General features: G+C 40.4%; 2 protein-coding genes across 2 annotated transcripts in view; one reads left to right on the forward strand and one right to left on the reverse strand.

Moving 5' to 3' along the window:
* The window catches only part of LOC119426220 (cadherin-6-like), a 19032-nt gene extending 9883 nt beyond the window's left edge, over positions 1-9149 (forward strand). The window contains exons 3-5 of the mRNA XM_037693766.1: positions 2911-3028; positions 3112-3363; positions 8564-9149. Coding sequence (XP_037549694.1) covers positions 2911-3028; positions 3112-3363; positions 8564-9066 — 873 coding nt within the window. The 3' untranslated portion in view covers positions 9067-9149. The remainder of the gene's footprint in view (positions 1-2910; positions 3029-3111; positions 3364-8563) is intronic.
* A 4125-nt stretch (positions 9150-13274) lies between these two features.
* Positions 13275-23312, reverse strand: part of drosha (drosha ribonuclease III) — a 166350-nt gene continuing 156312 nt past the window's right edge. The window contains exon 32 of the mRNA XM_037693767.1: positions 13275-13699. Within this exon, the coding sequence (XP_037549695.1) occupies positions 13569-13699 (131 nt within the window). The 3' untranslated portion in view covers positions 13275-13568. The remainder of the gene's footprint in view (positions 13700-23312) is intronic.

Genomic DNA, 23312 nt, shown 5'->3' on the forward strand with positions numbered 1-23312 from the left:
AGATGTTGGATGCTGCAGATGTTGGATGCTGCAGATGTTGGATGCTGTCTATCATGGTGCACTAAGATTCAGAACTGGCTGTGATTATCTTACCCACCACTGCACTCAGTATTCACTGGTTAACTGGTCACCATTAACTTCATGCACACTCTCACTGGTACATTTTCATCTTTAAATCACTTCTTGGTCTGCTGCCTTCATACATCTCCTCCTACATGTCTCTGCGTGAGTGCAGCTACAGCGTGCGCTCTCAGGACATCATTACCTGCAGTGTTCCCTCAGTGAGGACTGAACTAGATAAAAGGACCTTCTCCTACTCCGCTCCTGTTTCCTGGAATATCTTGTAAAAAGATCTGAAGCTCTCGACCTTTGACCTCTCTAAGTGGCTTCAAACATCTGCTAAGTTCATGGCAAAAACCAAAGCAGACATGTTCCTGTTTTTAGGTTTTTTTATATATCACTTTACAATGTAGCTGTTTTTGTTTTGTTTTATTTATATATACAATTTTCTTCCATTTATTTTTGCAACTCATATGCTTTATTTTATGATTGTCTACCGTTGTCATCTTTCTTTGTCAAAACCAGGTCTCTCTTGTAAACGAGACCTCGAGGCTCAATGAGACTAACCTGTAGAAATAAAGGTTGAATGAAAATTTGTGAACGCTAAAGTACTGAAGAGTTACAAAGTTCACTGGAACGTGATCTGCAACGCCTCAAATAAAGAACAAGAAACAGTCTGGACCTTTTAGATGAGGTTTTTTAAAGTGACAGGAGCTAAAAATAAAATGCTTCAGACATGTTCTGACATGAAAAGATGTTTTGAATTTTCAAAGCGTGCAAACCTCTCAGTGAGTCAAGCTCAAAATAAAATGATGACCTTGTAAATGAGGAGAACGTGTACTCTTTAAGTCTGATAAGGGAGAGGCATTTTTAGGACACCTTTGAGGCCTTTCCTGGATGATGGATGGCCCTGCAGATAAATCAAGGCCTTATTGAACGCTGCAGAGCTAAAGTGCCTTCCAACAATCAGCAGCAGGTTTTGGAGATTTATTTATTATTTTTCCAAATCGTCCTGTTACTTCTCCCCCATCTGCTATCTCTTATTTCATCTGTCCTTGAAGCAAATGACAGACCTGTTATCTTCAGCCAAACTTAAAAGTTTGAAACTTTTTTAAACACCATTTATGCCTCTTGTAAGACTTTATATTCCGTTAAGGTGCAGAGTTTATTTTCAAAGCTAAAATTTCAACTCAAACTTTTACTCCAGAAACGAGAATTTACATCCTCTTTGAAAAAGTCAGTCCTGGAGAAAACATGCTCCTTTGTAAGAAAAGGCAAACCCCGTTTTGTCCCAGAAATGGTCTTTAAAGCAGCCGACTCCCAGCCAAGGCTCCACCTTGACACTTTCATCAGTTTGGTTTTAGGAAAAGTTCGGAAAATGTTCCTGCACATCTGCTTTTGTTTTAATGACACCATCCTGGACAACCAATAAATCCTGCTGATGATGGAAATCCACTGCACGTTCCCTGAGGGTTTTTGTTTTTTCTTCCCAAGGCAAATGGGGAAATGATGTTTTGGCTGTCTGTTAGCAAAATATCTCACAAAAAAAGGGAACAATTTTAATGAATTTGTCATTAAGTCTAAAATGGGTCTCTAAGAGAATAACCTGTCTAAATTAAGGTTGATTGAATTAAGCGGGTGTTTGTGGCTGAGTGGTTAGAGCAGTCATCCTTCAATGCAAGAGTTGTGGGTTCAACTCCACCATCAGTCACATGCTGAAGTGTCTCTGGGTAAGACACTGAACCCATCATTGCCTTCGACGTGTGTCCCATCGGTGTATGAATGTGATAAAGCTCTGATTATTCTTTGTAGAGATCTAGTATAGAGCTGTATGAATGGGTAAATGAGGACACAGATTGTTGTAAAGATCTTAGAGTGTCTTGATAAGATAGAGAGGTGATATAAACCAGTATGTACAGTCCATTTACAATTAAGTAATCACTGGATGAACATTTACAACAAACTGACCCTAATTAGGACAATATGGCTACAACATTAAATACAATTTACTAAACTACACTAAACACAATATATTGAATAATGTTTGATGTAGTTGTAACTAAGAGTTTTTCTCAGTACATACGTTGAGTGTCAATAGATTATGTGAGATTGCTCAAAATAAAGCGGTTACTTTCAGTATTTGACCAAAATAGCTTCAGCTGAGTCATTTCTTAACATAAGATGATCTTAGTCCAAAACTCAGGCATGAGAAGAAGTGGACGACATGCATTCTTTAAAAGAAGAGGTTTTTAATTTTAGATGTGTGATTGTTTGCAACTTTACAAACTTCATACATCTTTTTCTCCTACCGAGGCGTGTTGAAGCTTTACTCTGATTCAATCCAATAAAAAATGAGTTTGAAGTTGGAAAGTGAGATTTATAAGGTTTTACAAGTTATGGAATAAAGAGAAAAATATTCAACTTCTATTTCAATTGGTTTTGAATTATCCATCCACCACTGACCACTTCTCAAAATTCAAGGTTCAACTTTCTTTATTATCATTCGCATCACACGTGGTACATGAGGTGGAATAAAATTGTGTACTCAAGGTCCCAGTTACACCAAAAAATAGCAAAAATATAAATTATAAAAAGAAACATTATCCAAGGATCTAAGATTTACGCTGAACGAACAGTAAACGACACACTAAAAGATCTAAGATATATGCTAAACACTAATAATGTAAACACGGTATATTAAACAGCAGCCCGAACATGAGTCTGTAGTGAGCAGAGTAGATGGGTATGAATGAAACATTTCTGAAGCAACAACAAAAGAAGTGTTCAGCTTAATTATTTGTATCATATTTTAAAATGTCCTGGTCCTCATCGTTCTGCTTCTTGTTCCAGAGGATACAGACAGTGAGCGCCATAGATCCTGACGAGCCCCTCGGAGGACATCGCTTTATGTTCAGCCTAGCACCGGAGGCTGCGGGGAAGGCCAACTTCTCTGTCCGGGATAACAAAGGTACGCTGAACATCGTGGTCGACAGATCTTGTTCAAAATCCAAGCAAGTTGTCGATGACTCCTGTATGTCCGTCTATTGTCAGACAACACCGCATGGATCCTAACTCGGAGGAACAGCTACAACAGCCTCCAGAAGAGCATCTACCACGTCCCCGTGGTCATTTCTGATGGGGAGTTCCCCATGCAGAGCAGCACCAACACGCTCACCATCAGGGTGTGCACCTGCGACCGCGAAGGCAACATGAAGCAATGCAACCCCGAGGCACTGACGGCAAGGGCGGGGCTTAGCACTGGAGCCCTGGTGGCCATTTTACTCTGCGTCCTCATTCTGCTCAGTAAGTTCATGAACATGTTTCAGTTTGGTTCAAAACACTAACGCAACAATTTTTCCTGACTGATCCAAAATCTTGTGGCTGTAGCTGAGCATCATTTCAAACACATACTCCGAGTGTAACATCGTGCACAAGTTTATGCTCAAAACTTTGGTAATAACTGTTGGAGTTGTATGTTTGTTAGCAAAATATCTCATTAAGCATTGAATGGATTTTAATGAAACTCTTAAACAGCAACCCTTGGATGTGCCGGTACATCTACACCTGATCAATGTTAAGGGTCAGTCTGCTTTAAGATGGCTGCCAAAACTAATTGACCTTAGTCAACACAACTGTGGCTCTAAAACAACCAACTGTCCAGATATTGAGCTAAAAGTTGGTGTAGTAGTAGCCGAGAGGCATCTGTAACACACGCCCTGAAGGCTAACAGACTGTGTTACTTGGCCAAATTGTGTGAGATTGTGCATAATGCTATTTTCAAGATTTGACCAAACTCTGTTGTTTCTCAACATAAATTGATCTCGCGTCTAAAACTCTGACGTGAAATTAGGAAGAAAATCTGCACTAGGCCTTTAATCTAAACTGAAGTTGAGGCTTTCGCAGGTGTTCGAGACGAGGTTTTATATTTCACTCCTTCATTTGATTAATCTCCTCCGGTGGGTGGATTGTTGTGACAGTATCAACAGCTGGAATCATAATTCAGTTTGAACAGCAAAGACTGACGGCATCTGAACCAACTGAGAGAAAACGCACTTCACTGCAACTTGAAAATCTCCAAAATCCAAAACCAGAACCACAGAAAAACTGAAAACTACCGACTGTTGATAAAAGGAAGACGATGCCGTCATGACTTAAACTGTTCCCAGTCGCAATGCTTTTTATTCAGTGGGAAAATGAGCCAAAAGCACATTTGAAAGAATCTACCATTTTACAGCAGCTCTTTTTAGGTCACATTTTATTCATGGGTTTTCTATGATTTACCATCAGGTTTGATGATCTGCTAACCTTTTCAAAGAATATCAGTAAATAACAAAACCTTCAGCAACCAAATCACTGCAAAGGATCAGTCTGGAGTGTGTCGTGGCCATTTGGCAGTTTCTCAAATGTCATTTCTAGTTTTATGTCACATTAATTTGAAGCTCAAAAAGTCTAGTTAAGACAGCCACTGCTGTCTGTAAACTCATAAGAGAGGCATGAAACCACAAACAGGAAAGGCTTTCATGTAACCTTTAAATTAAAATGTAAAACCAAGCTCTATGTTGGAAGAGTCTATTGTTTTAGGACTGGAGTAAACGTGTGTGTTGATTGGCTGAAAATGTAATTTTTATTCATTAAACGGCATCAGAAGTGATTCCATTCATATTTGTTTCACTATAGATGCCTGATTATTTGTACTATGGGACGTATTCAAACCAGAATAATGTTAAGTACCTATTAGAGATGGATCAATTGAATGGTTGACCAATTATTAGACTAATTGTTGCCATTTTTCTAAATTATTTGGATCAGTCACACGAGCGTACAAAGCTAATTTAAAAGGCAGGCAGATCTATGGCCAGCACGTGACACTACAGTTTTGTTTCAATGCACTTTCACAGCCTTTCATGACAGAGGCATACGATGACCAGAATATTAAACTAAACTTTAAAACTAATAAAAAACTGCATATCTTAATGGAATATCTTAACGGAACCCTAACAAACCCCTATTGTGAGGATTGACAGGGCAATCTGCATATGTATCTAGCTTTATAACTCAAACCCCACACACTGTTCTGTGAACTGAGAAAGCTCCTCGGACGAGAAGCGCAAGGTCTTCTGTTACAAATAAAGTCCAGTTGTTTTTGAATCGTAACGGAATACATGCATCCTCAACGTTGTGAATGATTCTCAAATTCTTATCACACCAGATTTTAGCCCAGTATCTCTAAAACTACCTTAGTTATGGCCATTTTTGAGTTTGCTAAGGTTAAATTGCTTGTGGCGACCTGCTCGCATTAGGGTGTGATTCAGTGGTGTAGTCTACATGCTTGTAGTGGGTATACTGTGCTTAGAAACCAAAGTACTGTGGTACAAAGTAATCGTCAATTTATTTTGATCTTCCCGAAGCACCTCCCTAGGAAGCAGAAGATAATGGATGGATAAATGTTACATAAATACACACACATCCTATTTATTGTTACAAGTTATTTTCTTTTTAGTTCAGATTCCCAAAGTAAATTGGACAAAATGTGAAAGTTCTTTAGGCTTTAAGTGGCACATATAAATATGAATGTTTAAATGAAGTTTTTTTTTAAATAAATAATTTGTGATGTTTAAAAAATAAATTTAATGTAATCTGACCAATAATTGTTGTTTAATAAGGGTTTTGCTGTTTATTGCTCTCAAAACTTCACGCCGGTGGTTTCAAAAGTTACTAACACTTATGACAAAATATAAATATCTGGTCTAAACTTTTATTCTGAAAAGCCCCTCGCCCTTGTTCCGGTGATGCTCTGCGTCACTTCCACTAGCTTCACTGGAGTGGCTCGCGGTGGCACACGCGCCTGGCAACAAACAGACAGTCTCCTCTCCCCCGGCCCCACCCCCGACACCGCTGTTCTCTGAGATCATTTATTTCACACCGACCACTGGCCCCGACGCTTATCTTTCAATATACCAATTACCCAATTACCATATATGTCACGTAACACTGGGCACTTTGAAGTGGGTATACGGAAATTCCCCAGCTTTTCTAGTGGGTATATGGCGTATACCAGCGTATCAAGACTACACCACTGGTGTGATCGACTCCAACAGTTAGTGCCAAAGTTTTTAACAAAGATCTTAGTGATCAGTTTGTGCTCGATGTGTTTGGGATGACTCGCTGCCACTCCTACACCAAATCTTACCTCAACATCTGTACAAATTGACTTTGTTAACGGCATTAGTGCATCTTCTAAAGTTGATTAGCTGTAGCAGCTATGATGAACTGGGTTGAATCCATTCAAAACTGAATCAACTAGATGTATAGTATCTCCAAGGATTACGAACCTTACCCACCTCCCATGGAAAATATCAAACTTTATTCGTATTTTAAAGAGCTGCATTTACTCAGTTAGTCATGAAATGGTATTTATGTGGATAATTCTATAATCTCAGCAACAAGTTCCACAGTAAATTATGAAAATGATTTTAAAATATTGTTTTATTAATAAGCTCCACTGTTGCCAACTTCACTTTGACGATTGCCTTTAGGAGGAACTCCATGAGATTCTGAACCCATTGTCTTCCCCACTACTGACAGAACGATCAAAGTGTTCAACATGTTAAAGTTTTTTTCTTCTAAACATAGCAGACATAATGTGTACCAATATTAAACTTTAACAATCAGATGCCCTGATTATTAAAGAATGCCATTTGTGATTTTCCACAACCCATTTCCTGCTGTTATAGTTTTTCTTTGTTGTAGATGGTTCTTTAGCGTTCCAAAAAAGACGAGAGCAGATGAGTCAGATCCCCTTTGGGATAAATAATGGACGTGACGATCAGAGACTACAACAGTAATATTGTTTATTGAGTGAAGCGTTGGCGTCACAGATTTGAAGATTGGTTTAGAGCCGGGGGTGAGAAACAGCAGCAATTTTTTTCAGTGTCCTGAATCTTGTGATATTCTCTGGAAATGCTCTGACTGGGTTTTAAACCAGCAGCACATCAAATGTATTTAATCAATTAAAGGCCTAGCATTTCTTGAAATAATTTAAATTGCCTGTTGCTTTCCAAAGTTTAAAACTAAGATCTTCTTTTGTTAAGAAATATTGAAGTTAGTGTTTGGGCTAACCTCAAAAATAACATTATGCATACATTCCTGCAATTATGACAGAATTTAGGCCATTTGTCAGTACTTACCATATCATACCATACCACTTTATTTATAAAACACTTAAAACAGCAACAAGGCCATTGTTGAAGTACTTGAACTGCTGGGAATAACACATAGCTACTACTAAAATACATTTTAATTCAATATCTGTAAAACTGACTGAAATATGTATTCTTATTCAGCAACCCAAAGACTTTGTTGCTACAGTCCAAGGTACTCCCACAGTGACCTCATCAATGTGCTCTTGATCTTTGTTGGGCAGCTGTGGCTGAGTGGTTAGAGCAGTCGCCCTCCAAACACGAGTATACCTGGACAAAATCATGGCAGAAATTTATAGCGCAACACCAACGAACCAGATTTAGACACCAGAATGGAAATGTCTGGAACAAGCGTGCAGGTATCTTGGGACGCTGGAGAAAGTTATATCAGGACGTCACCACTCATTTCCAAGCCATTCGCCCCCTTTTAGTTTGGTCCCTCGCGTTGTTTCCAGGCGAGAAAATGAAATGAAAGTCCGTTTTTGATCTTTTTACCATTCTGGTCATGTGACCGGACATTATTTCCAATAATGCAACAAGTTCGGACCATTGCTAAATTGTTTTAACCTACTTAGACTTTTAAAAAGTCAGCGAGAAACTTTGTTTTCGACAGTTATGATTAAGGACAGCAAAGATGGTGCACATACCCCTCTGGCCACCACGCCACAGACACAGTGATGTCACATTCTAAAGCTCTATGGGTGAGTTGGGAGTTCGGCTCCACCAGCAGTCACATGCTGAAGTGTCCCTGGGCAAGACACTGAACCCCTCATTGTCTATGATGCGTGTCCCATCGGTGTATGAATGTGATCTAAAGCACTGATAAGTTGTTGTAGAGATCTAGTAGAGTGCTGCGTGAATGGGTAAATGAGGACAGATTGTGTTGTAAAGCACTTTGAGTATCTTGATAAGATAGAAAGGAGCTATGTAAGTACAGTTCGTTTACCATTTACCATTTGATTTGGGCTGCTTAAGTAAAGCATGATTGATTTAATGTTTGACTAAATTCAAAGAGGTTAAACCAGCTGCACATCATCAAACGTCATTGTGGTAGTAGCAAACAATGCGCTGGGTCCATTGTTCTGTAGCAGCGGTGGCCCAGTGCCTGCAGAAATGCATAATGCATCTTTCTGCTCTCAAATTCAGTTCTTTAAAGAGCCTGAAAATCAGTGAACACTCATGCAACATCAACAGTTCTTCCTGGATGGTCACTGGCCTTCACAACAAGGAGATCAAGCAAAGAAACACCAGCAGAAGTCTCCAAAGTCTCTTATTTGTTCTCTTTGTCTTTGTTCTTTCTGCAGTGATTGTGGTGCTGTTTGCTGCCCTGAGGAGGCAGAGGAAGAAGGAGCCTCTGATCATCTCCAAAGAGGATGTCAGGGACAATGTTGTCAGCTACAACGACGAGGGGGGAGGAGAGGAGGACACCCAGGCCTTTGATATCGGCACGCTGCGCAACCCGGAGGCCATCGAGGAGAGCAAACAGAGGAGGGACATCATCCCTGAGACGTTCTACCCTCCGGTGAGACGGCCTGTGTTGCCCCCGAGCCGGGACAATAACGGGGACGTGAGAGACTTTATCAACCAGAAGCTCCAAGATAACGACAGCGACCCAACGGCGCCGCCTTACGATTCCTTGGCGACCTACGCTTATGAGGGAAATGGCTCCGTAGCCGAGTCCCTCAGCTCGCTGGAGTCGGTGACCACCGAGGGGGACCAGGACTACAACTACCTGAGCGAGTGGGGGCCACGCTTTAAGAAACTGGCGGACATGTACGGTGGGGATGAGAGCGACAGGGATTCCTAACGACCCTGGCACAGAGACAAGGAGATAAAACATGACGTTAAACTTTCCCGTCGGCCGTTCCGACGGAAACGTGGCGTGTTTGAGAAGAGACGAGCACCGTTGGCGCTCCTTCACCGCTGTCGCCTTTCAGTTGTCCCTCCGGTGACCAGATGTAGGCTTTGTGTGTCCAGTCAGTGTTAGTTGCGTTTTTGCAGGGACGCAGAAAAAACTTTTTTCTTTTTTTTTTCGTGTGTGTTTTTGGGGGATCAAAATAAAGCCAAAATATATCTAAACTATTTTTTTGATTTGTTTTTCCAAAGCTGCCTGTGACGGACCCTCTACATGCAGTTTTGTAAACCAACAGATATGCCGATGTATTTTTCAGTGTTTCTGGGACAAAAACATGCTGCATATTAAGAGTTCTATCTTAGCTTGTGTATGTACGGTAATATGAAACAATACGCTGTACAGTTATTTTTTTTGTTCCGTTTCGTTCTCCCAAGGGATTTCTATCTTTAAAACAATCCCTACTCCTCAGTGACGTTTGCCTCACTCACGGTAACCACTTTTCAACAGTAAAGCTTGAGCTCAAATGGATTTTGAGGCAACTTTGTGTTATTCTGCTAATGTTCTTTAAAAGGACTGTGAGATTTGCAGCCAGAAAAAAAAAACACTCAAACACAGTTTTTCTTTGTTTAACTGGTATATTCATACAGCTCTGAGCATTTGCTGTGAGGTGCGCTGAAATACCAAATACTTCCCTGCTGTGGTGAATGTTGCCAGAACCACTTTTTTCGTTGGACACTGAAAAATGAGGTGCGCATCTTATTGTTTTTAATTTTAACGACTGACAGCTCTGATAAGGAAAATACTGGTTTTGTTGAACTTGTTCTTTTTTTTAATGAAATATAAATAAATGTGAAAATTTTAATCTCCACTGGGTCCCAATACTGAATAAAACCAGATTCATCTCTCCTACGGTTAGCTACTATCCAAACTTAGACAATTCTTTGTTTATTTCTCTAAATTGTTCATTTCACTTTTAGTTTTATTAAAGTGATTCCATGTTTCAAGCACGGATTGAGTTGCTGATTGGACGTCCTGGACTTTGGGATCAGAATATTTTCAAGTGGAAGAAAATAAGTCTAAATGTATCACATGGGGTTCAGTACATTAAAAAGCAATTAGACATAATGGTTTTTCTTACCGTTAAGAGAAAATCTACATGGTGTCCTGAAAGTGGCTAAGACCTGCCCTGAAGAATGTCTAATGAAGAAACAGCTGGGTAACAGAAATGTGCCAAAAAGCAAAGAACACCAGTATTTTCCTTTTTAAAGGCCTCTGATTGTTGCAGTCCGTTCCCTTCTTCTCATTACATGCACTGTATTCTATGTCGAAGCCAAACCAAATGTTCAGGCTTTACCCAGCTGATTTCCTGTGGGACCGTCAGCCTCTTCCATAAAGATGTTTATCGAGGGGCACCTGACCTTTGAGCTGAGCCGTATTAGGCTTTTAAACCCAGAAGATTGTCCTCCGCTTGGAGAGAAGGTCAGTGCATTGACAAGCACACGTGGGTTTTGGCTTAAATGTGACTTAGAAAACAAAAGAAAATGATCCTTAAGCAGCAGTATTTTCAAATTGGTTTAAGACCTCCTAAATTTGTGTAAAAAGCTTTCAGAAGCAAGGAGGTTGAACGGAAAGAGCAAAGTGATATCAACAGAAAAAACACGGCAGCTACATGCTCTGCCCTCACTTTAACAAAAGGCCAACGTGTGAAGAGGCTGACATTTGTCAGACATTTGGAACAGAAATAACACAACACAATGGCATAATTGCCGCTGTGCTACTTTCTTCTCTCCATCAGTAATGGTGCAGACCATTAAACAAGCCGCCTGATTATAGAGTAGCCGGACAACTCTATGAGCAGCTATTGTATACATGTGTTCTCTTGTTTTGTTTATTAGCTTGCTGCTAGAGCTCCTATTGTGCGAGTAGCCATTTCAGACTGCTGCAGCGTTGCTATGATAAGCATTTAATGGGCTCAGAAAATCTTTACTAGAAAGCTGCATATCTGCCTCAAGGTACAACATGTGTGGCAAAACAAAAGGAACAAAACTACGAATACTGAACACTCCCGAGGCTAGATACCAACAATAAACTACATATCTGCCCAAATCAGATACGTCTCAGGTTCAAGATTGAGCAGCTTCAATAACTGAGTGACTAGCCGATGACACGGTGAATAATCCTTTAACTAAGAGGTTGTTGTGTATTTAAATTTAAGCCAAAATCTCACTGGACTGCCACTGTTGGAAGACAAGTTGGTGAACAGCATAAGCAGCAAAGTCTCCAATATACCCTCAAAACGATATTCCAATTTGGATTTTTTTATTTATTTTTTTGGACATTCCAGTTCATTTCTCAGCAGGAAACTTGGGAGCTCACACTTCTAGGTTTGCGCTGAATGATAGAATGCACTATGAGGTACCCAAATAAGGCAGCCTCAAACCTACAAAGTATTCATACTTGTAGAAATAAACTTATCTATCATTTATTTTGGTTTGTGAGCAAAGTATCACCTAAACTATATGGACAATTTACACATTACATCATCCCGTGTCACTAATATTGTGTAATCATTTACTGCCTTCAATGGTATTAGCAAAGCGATCCTGATGACTAGCATATCTAGCACATCAGCGTCAAAATGCTACCGATTAGCTCACATTTCAAGACCGATAACCTAATAAATCATTTGATTTAGCGACTAGGACTTTAGAGCTAATCGTGAGGAATGTGAGAACTGTTCAGTGAGTGGCTGTTTCATATTGATTTCCTGTTCAGGTGGAAGGAATGGCTGTCTTGCCAGAAGTGACCAATAATCACCCAGTTATCAGCAACGTTAGCCATGTTGGTGGCTAACAAAATTAGCGGGATTTGCTTATTATAGTGTTTGGCAAAATAAGGTGATGGCAAAGAATTAATCTGCATTTATGCAATCTGCACTGTAACATGTTACAGTATTGTTGGTATGTCAAACTTGTGCAGGTATTTCTACATTTTGTGTGAGGCAAGCTGGTTGGATTTCAAGGTCGGGGCTGGTGAGGCACTTTTAAATTTCCAAGCCAGAATTGTAACTTTAGGGGGCATTTCCTTTCAAGTACAAATGGAAAACACCAGTACCTTTGGCCAACTGCTCCACTGTCCTAAATGTGTCTGTTTTGCTGTGCCGTGTGAGGGCTCTAATTGAAATCAACACGTTTTCTTCTTGAGTGTTGGCATTCTACTGTTTTTACATGGGCTGTGATCATATCGTCATTATTTAAAACTGTGTTCGATAAGGGGTGCGACTGCCTCCAACAAGGTTGCCATTCACCATTTTTCTTTTTTCTGTGCGCGAGTCTGTTAAGGGAACTCGAAGAAGCTGCAGTCTCCTCGCTCCAGATACAGTAGATCTGTGATTGTTGATGTGCAGGTCGGTCTTGGGGCTCGAGCCTCTGCTGTGCTATATGTCGGTGGCAACGTGGTTGAGTAGTTTTATTGATGTAGAAACAATTGGAGAGATATAGTGGTAGTCTAAGGAGCCCAACATCACTGGCCATTCATCACTCTGCTTTGTAAACCGTGATATTTTGTACTGAATATTTATATGACACAATTAAACATGTTTAAAATCAGCCGGTCTTTGCGAAGTCTTCTTCCAAACTAACAGACAGCCCTGGAGGCCCTCGTTTCCTCAGAGTTGAGAATGAAACTTTAATTTGAAACGTGACGGCAGCCACAGGCTAACACGCTCTTCACCCTCACAGGTATGTATATATTATCTACAATGAATCTCAATATAGAAGACTCAACTCTATGACAGATAGTTATTAATATGTCTGCTGTTGTTAAATAGCTGGATCCAGAGGCTACAGAGCTGAGGAAATTATTAATTAGACAATCTATAATTAAGATCTGTTAGACAGCCAATTGTGTTTTAGCGAGAGGGTAACAGGAACGGAGGGGGAAGAGGAAAAAAACACGATATTTTGATTATTAAAAAGTGAGTGGCAGATGCAAGACAGATGGCGACGCTGTTATGACGGAGTATAATTGACTCGACCCTTTTTAGGGGTTTAGGCTTCTTATCAGAAGGGTGACAATTATTACCATGAAAGCAAATAAAAGCAAACTAATTAACAACTAGTTAGAGTAAAATCAAAGTTTATTTAACACTTTATGTTCCACTTATTTAAAAAAAAAAAGTGCCTTTTTGTGATTTTGTAGCACTGTGACGTCCTCTAGATTTATTATCAGCCATTTGTCACTATTACAAAGTAAAAACAACAACTGCACCAACAACTCTTTCTGTTATCTGACTGTTTTGTTCCATACTGGTCATTGATCCTCATCTCAAACTTGTGTGAAAAAGGCAACATTTAATTTTAATCCATCTCCATCTCCACCTCCCTGTCAGTCTGTCGCGGCTCTTCTTTGCCTGAGCTTCTGCAACTAGCCGCTCCCGGTGGGTCCAGGTGCCGTCACTTCCTGCCCTCCTCCACCTCGTCGGTGTCCTTCTCCTGCCGCTCGCGCTCCCGTCTCATCTCCTTCAGCTCCTGCCTGTATTTCCGCTCGATGAAGCGCTTCTGATGAGCCATCTGTGGGAAGTTATCTGGAGAGGGGAAAGGGCAGAGTGGGAAACGGAGAAGTCAACCAACAAGAACAGATAAAGAGGAAGAGCACATAACGAGGAGAGGTCAGTTTCCAACTGGGCGAGGACGGCAATTTAGGCCTGGGATAGCGGCGATGATAGCTTTCAAAGCAGGTGTCGTGCTGTTACCTTGGTCAAATGAGGTAAAATGTTGTGATTAAATTGCCCACATGTTGTTATTTCATTAATAAAGACGAAGTAACAAAACATTAATGGGGACTTGTTTGGTTTCAGCCCAACGACTATGAGATCTGATAGCACAATTACAAGTAAACACTTTAAATGAGATCTGTAGAAAAGATATGCGACACTAAAAACAATCTGCTTACAGGTTGTTTGAGGCAGAGAAATCAAAGAACCTGCTCGTTTCTGCGGCGTTAACGTTCAGAAGTTAAATGCACCGTCTTGCATTGATTTTACACCAATGACTGCTCATTTTCAGACCTTCTTTCCAAGCTGACAAATGTTTCTACTTGGCTTTCAGACGCAGAAAAACAAGGGCACAGTTTTGGCTACACCAGCCATTAGTTTCCAAAGAAAAGTTCTGAAAGCCTCAATTTGGGTTTGCTGCTGGCTGCCAACTTGGCTGTGGTCGTTTCCAAATCTTATCAACTCATTATAAATCTGCGAGAAATGACAAATGGAAAGCACAAAAAAAAAAAAAAAACACTCCAGGTTACAACCAGTGTGAAGCATAGAAACACCTTCTGAACCACGTTGAAGAGTTTTTATTGAAACAAAACTTGTCACTGGTTCTCATTAGGTGCAGTGAAATGTGGGGGTGGCATTCTCAAGAGGATGTGCTAAAGGGCTAACTGCAGCATTAATAATTATTAGAAGAAGAAAAAACACACAGATCGAGGAAAAACAGAATATGAAGCATGAAAAAAGTCACGGTCAGGCAGGTGAAGAGACTTCGCCGCTCGCTGTCCTGTGAAAAGCACACGTCTCCAAAATGTCACATTTTAATGAACAGAAGCAACAGCCCTGCTTTTTCAAGCTTTGCATTTTTCAGATGGTTCAGAAGCTTTTCAGAAGGTCTTAATAATGCTGGATAACACTGAAAAACACTCACTAAGCTGCAGTAAAGTGGCAGCTGGCATCTTAAACCAGCTTGTTCTGTCTCATCAAGAGTCACAAAGTGAGATGAATTCAAATCATCTCGACTCGACGCTTAATTAGAAAACAAACTGCGGCAACATATTGAGGGTTAGAGCTGATAAATGTATAATATTGTCTAATTTTGAATGGGGGAAGCAAAGTAGGGGACCATTAATTTGATTTATCTAAATAGAAGTCACAGACATAATTGAGCAAAACAAAAAAAGAAGAGTGCCGTGCTCAAACGAGAAAGCCGATAGAGATTTCATCATGTTTGGTTTTGAGTGATTAAAAGAAAGCATTAAATGTATCAACAGAGGGTCAGAAACACAGTCTGTCCAGGAAATCTTTGCACTGGCTTGAGAACATGATCAAACCCGTCAGCGCAGCGGTCTCTACAAGGTGGAAGTAACATTCAGAGCTTCGTTTAGGGAGGCGATGTACGGTGGCCCCTAAGGTGCAAATGAAAAACATTACAAAAAAATGGAATCACATTAGAAAAAAATGAATTTATATAATTTTTGAATGATTCAGTTTTTTCTAATGTTGTTCATTTACACCTCAGGGCCACCGTAGCTTTGACACCGAGCAAACACTTTCAAAACATCCCAATGTCAAATTCTTTTGTCTTTTGGTTCGGCATCGTCACTCAGCATTTTTCTGCCGTTTCTCTGTGAAACAGTCTTTTGATTTGCATTTCATTAGAGAAAAGACAATTTATTTTAATTTGTCACCTTCAATGCCTCCAAACACCTCTTTAAAAACATTTATAAACATACCTGGTATTTTTAGCCTATAAAGGCATTAAGATGGACGGTGGTGTAGTTGAAAACCATCCTGAAGTATACGTTTAATTTTTTACATTTTATTTGGAAATTCTGGAAGCAGAAACATCCGGGAAATAATGAAAAGATTAGATAACAGGAAGCATATCAGCACTCCGTTCAAAACTGGACACAAGGAGCAGTGTGGAGGTGCATTAGTGGGTTATTTGCACGTGTGAAGGCACCATTAATCCTGAACGATACACTCCTGGTTTTACAGCAACATAATCTTGTAATGGGTCTTTCTCAGCGCACTTATTGGCGTTAAGCCTTCAAATGCAACTCTTCATGCTTTACAGCCAAATGTATTTAAATAGTGCAGGTACTAAAGTGAGTGAACTAATTTTACACTTAAAACAGTTTTAGCTTTATGACAAAAGAACACTGACAATATAATAAAACTAATAAAACTGATGTCATGTCTGTGCATCAATTGATAAATTCTTTTGGATGCAAATATCAATTGGGCTCAATATAATTTCAATGATTCCTCTAAAATATAAGTTTTGAGCATCCTGTTGGGCCCTTAATTCTAAGTTACAAATGGAGGGGGTTCAAAAAGTTCCCTACACAATGGGACAGCCTTCAACAAAGTTGGTGCGTCAACAGATGTTGCTCAATTGCAACAGGTTTGAACTGAATTTACATGTATTTTCAAAATCGTCCCCAATTTGTGGGCTAGCATCCGTGTTGTCTGAGGCCAAAGAGAACAGGTAGAGAACTAAGATCTCCTGGGGCCAACTGTGGTGAGAGCAGTCGTCCTCCAATGGGAGAGTTGGGGGCTCGATTCCACCAGCAGTCACATGTCAAAGTGTCCTTGGGCAAGACACTGAACCCCTCATTGTGTGTCCCATTGGTGTACGAATGTGATCTAAAGCACCGATTTGTCTCTAGATTCAGATTAGCTTTGTAAAGATGTATAGATAGAAAGACGCTATACAAGTACCACCTATTTACCACGTACACATATAGAAAGGCTAGTGGATCAGTTTACACATAAAAAAGGCTGCATACAAATATTGGTCCAGTTAGCCACATGCTACCCAGTTTATATAGCTCAAAAATGCCAGTTTGCGTGTGAGATGCTAAGTATTAATTAGCAGGTAGACTGACAGTAAATGCAAATTCTAGAGGGTTTGCTAAGAAGATCGATCAATCCATCCATCTTTTCAGGACGAGGGGGTCACTGGTGCCCACATCCAGCAGTCAATGTGTGAGAGGCGGGGGACACCCTGGACAGGTCTCCAGTCCATCACAGGGACACGTGGAGACAAACAAGACAAACAACCAACCACTCTCTCTCTCCTAGAGACAATTTAGAGTTACCAGTCAGTCTAACATGCATGTTTTTGATCTGTGGGAGGAAACTGGAGTACCTGGAGAAAACCCACACACACACGGAGAGAACATGTAAACTCCACCCAGAAAGGCCCCTGGCCGGCATTCAATCCAGCGACCTTCTCACTGAGAGGCAACAGCTCTACCAACTGTTCCACCGTGCTAATAAATAAAATAAAGTATTTATTTGAAACTTTTAGGTGTTTAAAGAGTAAAGGCTTGTTTGGCAACTATTTATTTAGTATCACCGTCGATCAACAGCCTCCACTGTTTGACAGAAGAAAAAAAAAATGTTCATAAATATGAATTGAATAAATGTCGTCACATACTGGCCGGAAGTTGTACGCAGACATTTACTGAATCCACTGAGGAATGGGTTTTTTCACACATGTTTTTATTAAGCTTCTGTGTTTTGCTATTGTAACTGTCAAAGATGAGATAAAAGAGCAGTAAACTATAACTGGGTTATTATACAGCACGCTAACTCGCACCCTTCAAGGTGAGTAAAGCAGTAGATTGAGAATTGTTGAACAAAAAGCATTTTACAAGCTAATCGCTAGTAGCATGCATGATAAGTGTTTTTATCTGCTGTGGGTTTACTCAACACTTTGAGGTATTCACTTAAAACAATCGGTTTAAAAGAGTGACATGTCTCTGCCACTTTATCCACCCCCCACACCATTACAAAGAATCCAGTGGGACTGGGTGTTTGAGTCTAGGCTCATGTGTTTATAATGGAAGAAAGAACTGATGAATCTCACACAAACAGAAAGCGTAAATGTTTAAAAGATGTTGAAACGTGTGTGAAATGTGCCTTCCATTAAACACCAACTTGTTTTAGTTTGGACTGTGCAGAAGCAGCTCCGTTAGTAGTTTTCAGGTAATTTCCCTCCGAGTGTTTCCATGACTGTGCTCACACGGAGCACGGCCTAATCTGAGACGGCACGCATGACAGCTGCCCCGTGCTTTGAGTCCATTCACTGACTCACATTTGACTGTGCAGTTCCCCAGTCACAAACCATGACCATTCAAACTAAGTGCAAATAAAGAGTCCTAATGCCCTTCACTAACAACTTTGTGTGACTGTGTACGTATGTGTGTGTGTGTGTGTGTGTGTGTGTGTGTGTGTGTGTGTGTGTGATGGGAAAATTAAAGAGTTATCTGTATCAACAATACAAGAACAGAAATAAAAATGTTGTTGAAAACAGGAGATAAAAACTGAAGAGCACAACATACTGACATGAATATATACATTATTTTCTTCATGGATTGAAATGCAGGATCTTTTTACCTTGTCTTTACATTGTGTGATGACCAAACGCTTCTGCAGCTTACCGCTCAGGAATCTTTTCAGTACAACTTATGGTTTCTGCACAGAGACTGTGTGTGAAGTTTAACTCCTGCTCTGCATTTCTGTCTCCCTGTCTTTGTGGGAGTTCCTGTTTTTCCTGCTGCTCTGAAGACATTAGATCATGGCATCTTTTCCACACCTGAAGATAATCTTAACGAGACACCAGCAGTGTTCCCTCAGTGAGGACTGAACTGGGCAAAACGGCCTTCTCCTACTCTGCTCCTGTTTCCTGGAATATCTTGCAAAAAGATCTGAAGCTCTCGACCTTAATGTCTCTAAGTGGCTTCAAACATCTGTTAAGTTTATGGGAAAACCCAATGCAGACATGTTCCTGTTTTTAGTTTTCAACATCACCTTACAACCTAGCTGTTTTTTGGTTACCTTTTCTCTTAAATACCATTTTATTTCCACTTGTTAAAAACAAAATCTCAATTTGTGCGCATCCTTTACGATCGTCTTGTTGTCGTTGTTGTTCCCCTGTTGTCATCACTCTGTTAAAACCAGGTCTCTCTTGTAAATGAGTCCCCGAGCCTCAATGGGATTAGCCTGTACAAATAAAGGTTGAATGAATGAAAGGAGTATAAAAGGTAGTAGATGACTTCTCCTCGCCGCTGGAGCATTACCTGCCTCAGGTTGTCGTGCCCTTTTGTATTCTATGATCCTTGAGAAAGACTTACCTGTGTTCCTTTTGATATTTACAGTATCTCTGCTCGTGAACTACTTATGCCTGGACTTCTTTGAAGAACCCCTGGAAATATATTGTATCTCCTCAGCTGCCTTCCTCACCTTCCAACCACATGCCCAACCTACAGTGAGATCTGAAATCTACCACCAGTATCATCCTCCTCTTGGAAAGTATCTAACTTGAGTCCTTGCTCCTCAGGGTTCCCGGTGTGGTTTACTACCCACTGCAAATAAAACCTCTTTAAATGTTTTCTCTGTCTGGAAGCTCGTTCACTCCTCAGTCCTTGTCTCAGGGCATTCAGTTAACCATCGTCTTATTCAAAGTGCTGTTAGGGAGTGACAGGCACAGGTGTGTGGTTACCATGGTGACCCTAATGAGCCGTTTCACTCTTTTACTGTTCTTATATATTTTAAGATTATTGCAAAAGTAAACCCCACATTAGTTTTGAGCTTTATAAAGTGAAGATGCTGTTTATTGGAATTTTAGGCAGCAGCTGCTCACTTCAGAACGTCTTCAGAAATATTCAAATCGTTGTTCTTGGCATCCTTTGATAAAAAAGATGAATTGCATTAACAATGTCTCACCCAGACAGCAGATTTAAACCAGATAATATGAGAATGTTGTGTTTCGCAGCAGCAGATGCAGAGTCGTGTTGGAGCAGCATATTATCCATATGGTTTGTGTTTAATCTCCCCTCAGGCGCTAAACGAACTCAGCGAACAAACCGCTCGTTTAAAAACATCCAATTTAAAGTGCAAAAAGTAGCGTAGACTTCGACATTTTAATGATTTTAAAATGCATCTGATGTGTTTGACTGACACATGGGGAGTTGTACAGACGGACTCATCATGTCCAACTCTTCATCTTCAGCAGTAAATCTGTAATTTATTTTAACATCCCCGCCTTTAACCGTGATAAACAGCTTTCTGATGTCAGCTTGAGCTCTAAGATGTTATGAACTATTTTCGTTGCTATTTTATGCTTGTTTTTAGGGAGAGGATTGCACATGTGCGAAACACATATTTACTGCTGAATTTTCCACCAGCAGCCATAAAGTGGTTGGTTTGCCTGCAACAAGCTTGTATTGAAAATTCAAGTGCCTCCTACGGTATATGAACCACCACCAAAAAGACCAATTTACATATAATATGCATTTGACTTTCCCCAAAAAAGACGTGTGTGTGTGTGACTACAATTTGTCATTAAAGCAACAGAGACAATAAAGTGTGTGATAAAAAGTAAAATCCTATTCAAAACGAAAAGGCATCAAAAGAAAAAAAAAATCCAGGTGAAGGAAAAATAAACATGACTACATGATTACCTTTGTCCGTGAGGCCTTGCAGAGAAAACTACATGCTGCAGTTAAAATATGGAAATAACCAGTTTTATTTTTCTTCTTCCCTGGGAGATGACTTGAGAATAACCCACTCAAGAGAGGAAAAAACTAAAGCTTAGGCCATTTGCATTGTTTAACATGCAGCACAAGAGCAATTGACAAAAGAATAAGGTTGCACCGGCATACACAAGCACTTTGATTTGAGTCGGTGTTGGGCCTCGCAGAGCATATTGAGAGTTCTCGGCGCTCTGCAGAAAAGAACCTTTGAGGGGCGTTTCACTTTGAATACTGATCGCCTTCTGTTAACGTGTTCACTCACACAACGCCCTGTCGTTCTTATCGTTTCCTGCTCATCTATTGGCAAAGCTGTATCTCCTCTCAAGGACAAACGTCGAAAAGTTGGATCTGGTTTTGGATCGGCCGCAGACGTCGAACCACCCCAGGCGACAACGCGTCCTGTTGTGCTGAAATGCATCGTCACACGACGGCTAGATGTGGAATCGCTGATTAGGGATCAGCTCCACTTTTTAGAGGCTCACAAACACGCCGTGTCCTTTCATTCATGCATACGGTGTTCGGCTTGAAGCAACAGTCAGCTGAGTCCATCCACCGGAGCTCACGCGCACCGGCAGAGCAGTGGTGCGACTGTATACCGCTGCTGATGAGGGGATTTTCTTGCCACGCCAAAGAGCAAACAGCACCCTCAAGCCACTGGATGAGACTCTGCAAACTGTTCGTTACTTTCCCTTGATCTGTCTGGTGCTTTTATTCAGAGATTAAGGGGTTTAGAGAAAACTGAGTAAAGAATTTAGTTTCCCTACAGCAACAAGCCAGACAGAGGCTCCTTCTATTCACCACATAATGTGTTGTTTGAGAAACAAGCGGCTAAAAGAAAGCTGGTGGAAAAATGACAAGGGGAGTGGGGGGGGGGGGGGGGGGGGGGGGCTTAGAGAGAGAGAGAGGGAGATCTGATTTATTTTTATTTTTCCTGTAAAGATGAATGATGAATGGTTAAGCCGTTTCCATGTATATTTGATGTCTCCTTGGCTCGATCGGTGTACGGAGCTTCTGGAGGCTCAAACTCTGCCTACTCCTTCCTTCCGTCGACTTTACACGCCTACCTGGCTGCTCTCGGCTCAATTTGTTTGCACTCATGTTTCCCCCGGTCTGCGCCTTAGTTAACATTTAATTCTGCCTCGACAGATACAGGCAGGAGACTGTCAAAACCCGAACCATCAAACAGCAAAACGTGAACTAGCCTGAGCCACCGGCGGACTGGCCTCAGACAAGCGCTCCAAAATATCAGGGGGCCTCGGTCTCTTTAATGAGCCCTGAGCTGTCGGAGAGAACACACAGACACGTCTCTTCACCTCTCTGCATCACCGGAGCCGCGGATCCTGTCAGCCAGGAAGCAACTCTGCAGCAGAAACAGAAAGTTCAATCCTGCTCAAAGCGCTGCTGATACTCGAGCAGGCTTTAAATAAAACATGGAAATGAATCCTGACACGTTGTGGGGAGGTGTTTTCGATCAGAGAGCAACACAAGGTAAGGCTGTTATACAAGAGGAGTGATGGTGCAGCCAGTACTGCACCGAGGGCCAATAAGACAATCAATGATGAATTACATGACACCAGGGCTAATGTCCTTGATTAGTCTTGCTATGCGAACAAATGAAGCGAGGCCCTTGACAATCACACTAGAGACAATGCGGCTCCAAGAGGAGTTGATGTGCTAGGCGGTTCTACAGCACATGAGCTCAGGTCTCATTATACCAACTCATGGTCAGGAGACACACGCATCCTTTAAAAACATCTTTGAATCCTGCTCGCTGGCCTTGCTTGCTTATTTCAATATGAAAGAAGAAAAAAGGCTTGACAATGGAACAAAAGCATTCTCAGTGAAATGTCCTGTTCCAAAGCGATTAATCTGTGCTTAAATGATGAAAAAAAAAAATAAAATCTGAAAAATCAAAAAAAGATTAAGACCTTTAAATAATGAACATATTTGTTGGAGATGGAGCTTATCAGACCATATCCAACATCTCTTTCCCTGTTAATAATATCCTCTAATTTGTCTAAATTTGTTCTCACGACTGAGGCACGAGTTTAAAAGTTGGATTGTTGTGAATTGTAGACAGGACCGTGTTGAGCTGGACTGTTCACAACAAATGGACGTTTGGGTGAGAATAATAATAATAATAATAAAAAAAGGACTGGAGATATGAAGCTTTTCAGAAACAATGCTACTTTTACCCAACATAGTTCAGTCAAGTCATCTGGATGGTTTCTTTCTTTTCTTTTTGTTGAGACGTTTCGTCCTTTATCCAAAGGACTTCATCAGAACCTGTCAAGGGCCTCGCTTCATTTGTTCCCAACAAAGAAACCGTCCAGACAACCTGACTGAACTTTGTTGGACTTTTTACTTGAATTACTGAGCACAAACTTTAATGCTAATTTAGCGCATGCCATAGAAACAAACAAACATAGAGCAATTTTACAGTTTTCTGCGTTTGACCTTCTTTTTCAATCCTGTTGCATAATGTGCTAAAAAGATAATAATTGAGGAAAAACTGTAACTGATATACAAAAAGAGTATTGAACAAATCTTTTGCAAATGTTCTTTGTATTTTATGATATTGGTAATTCTGTAAAAATACAAAATAAAAGCAAAACAAACATTTAGATGTGCTCTAGAATTTACTTCAGTATTTATATTTTAGTAGCTGCAGTAAAAATGTTTAGAGTAGATGGAGATCAATTTTCTCTTTTGCAGTTTACCAGTTTTATCCTTTAAGTCACTGTTGTCTCTATTCTTGTTTTTTTTTCTTCTAATTGCTTTGTTCTTACAATTATTAAAGTGAACCTAAAACAAAAACATGTGTTTATTAATTATGCCATATAAATTATTTGAGCAAATATTCAGTTTAATCATCCATCCAT

The sequence above is a fragment of the Nematolebias whitei genome, chromosome 20, assembly GCF_014905685.2.
Source record: "Nematolebias whitei isolate Nwh7 chromosome 20, NemWhi1, whole genome shotgun sequence".
Lineage (NCBI taxonomy): Eukaryota > Metazoa > Chordata > Actinopteri > Cyprinodontiformes > Rivulidae > Nematolebias > Nematolebias whitei.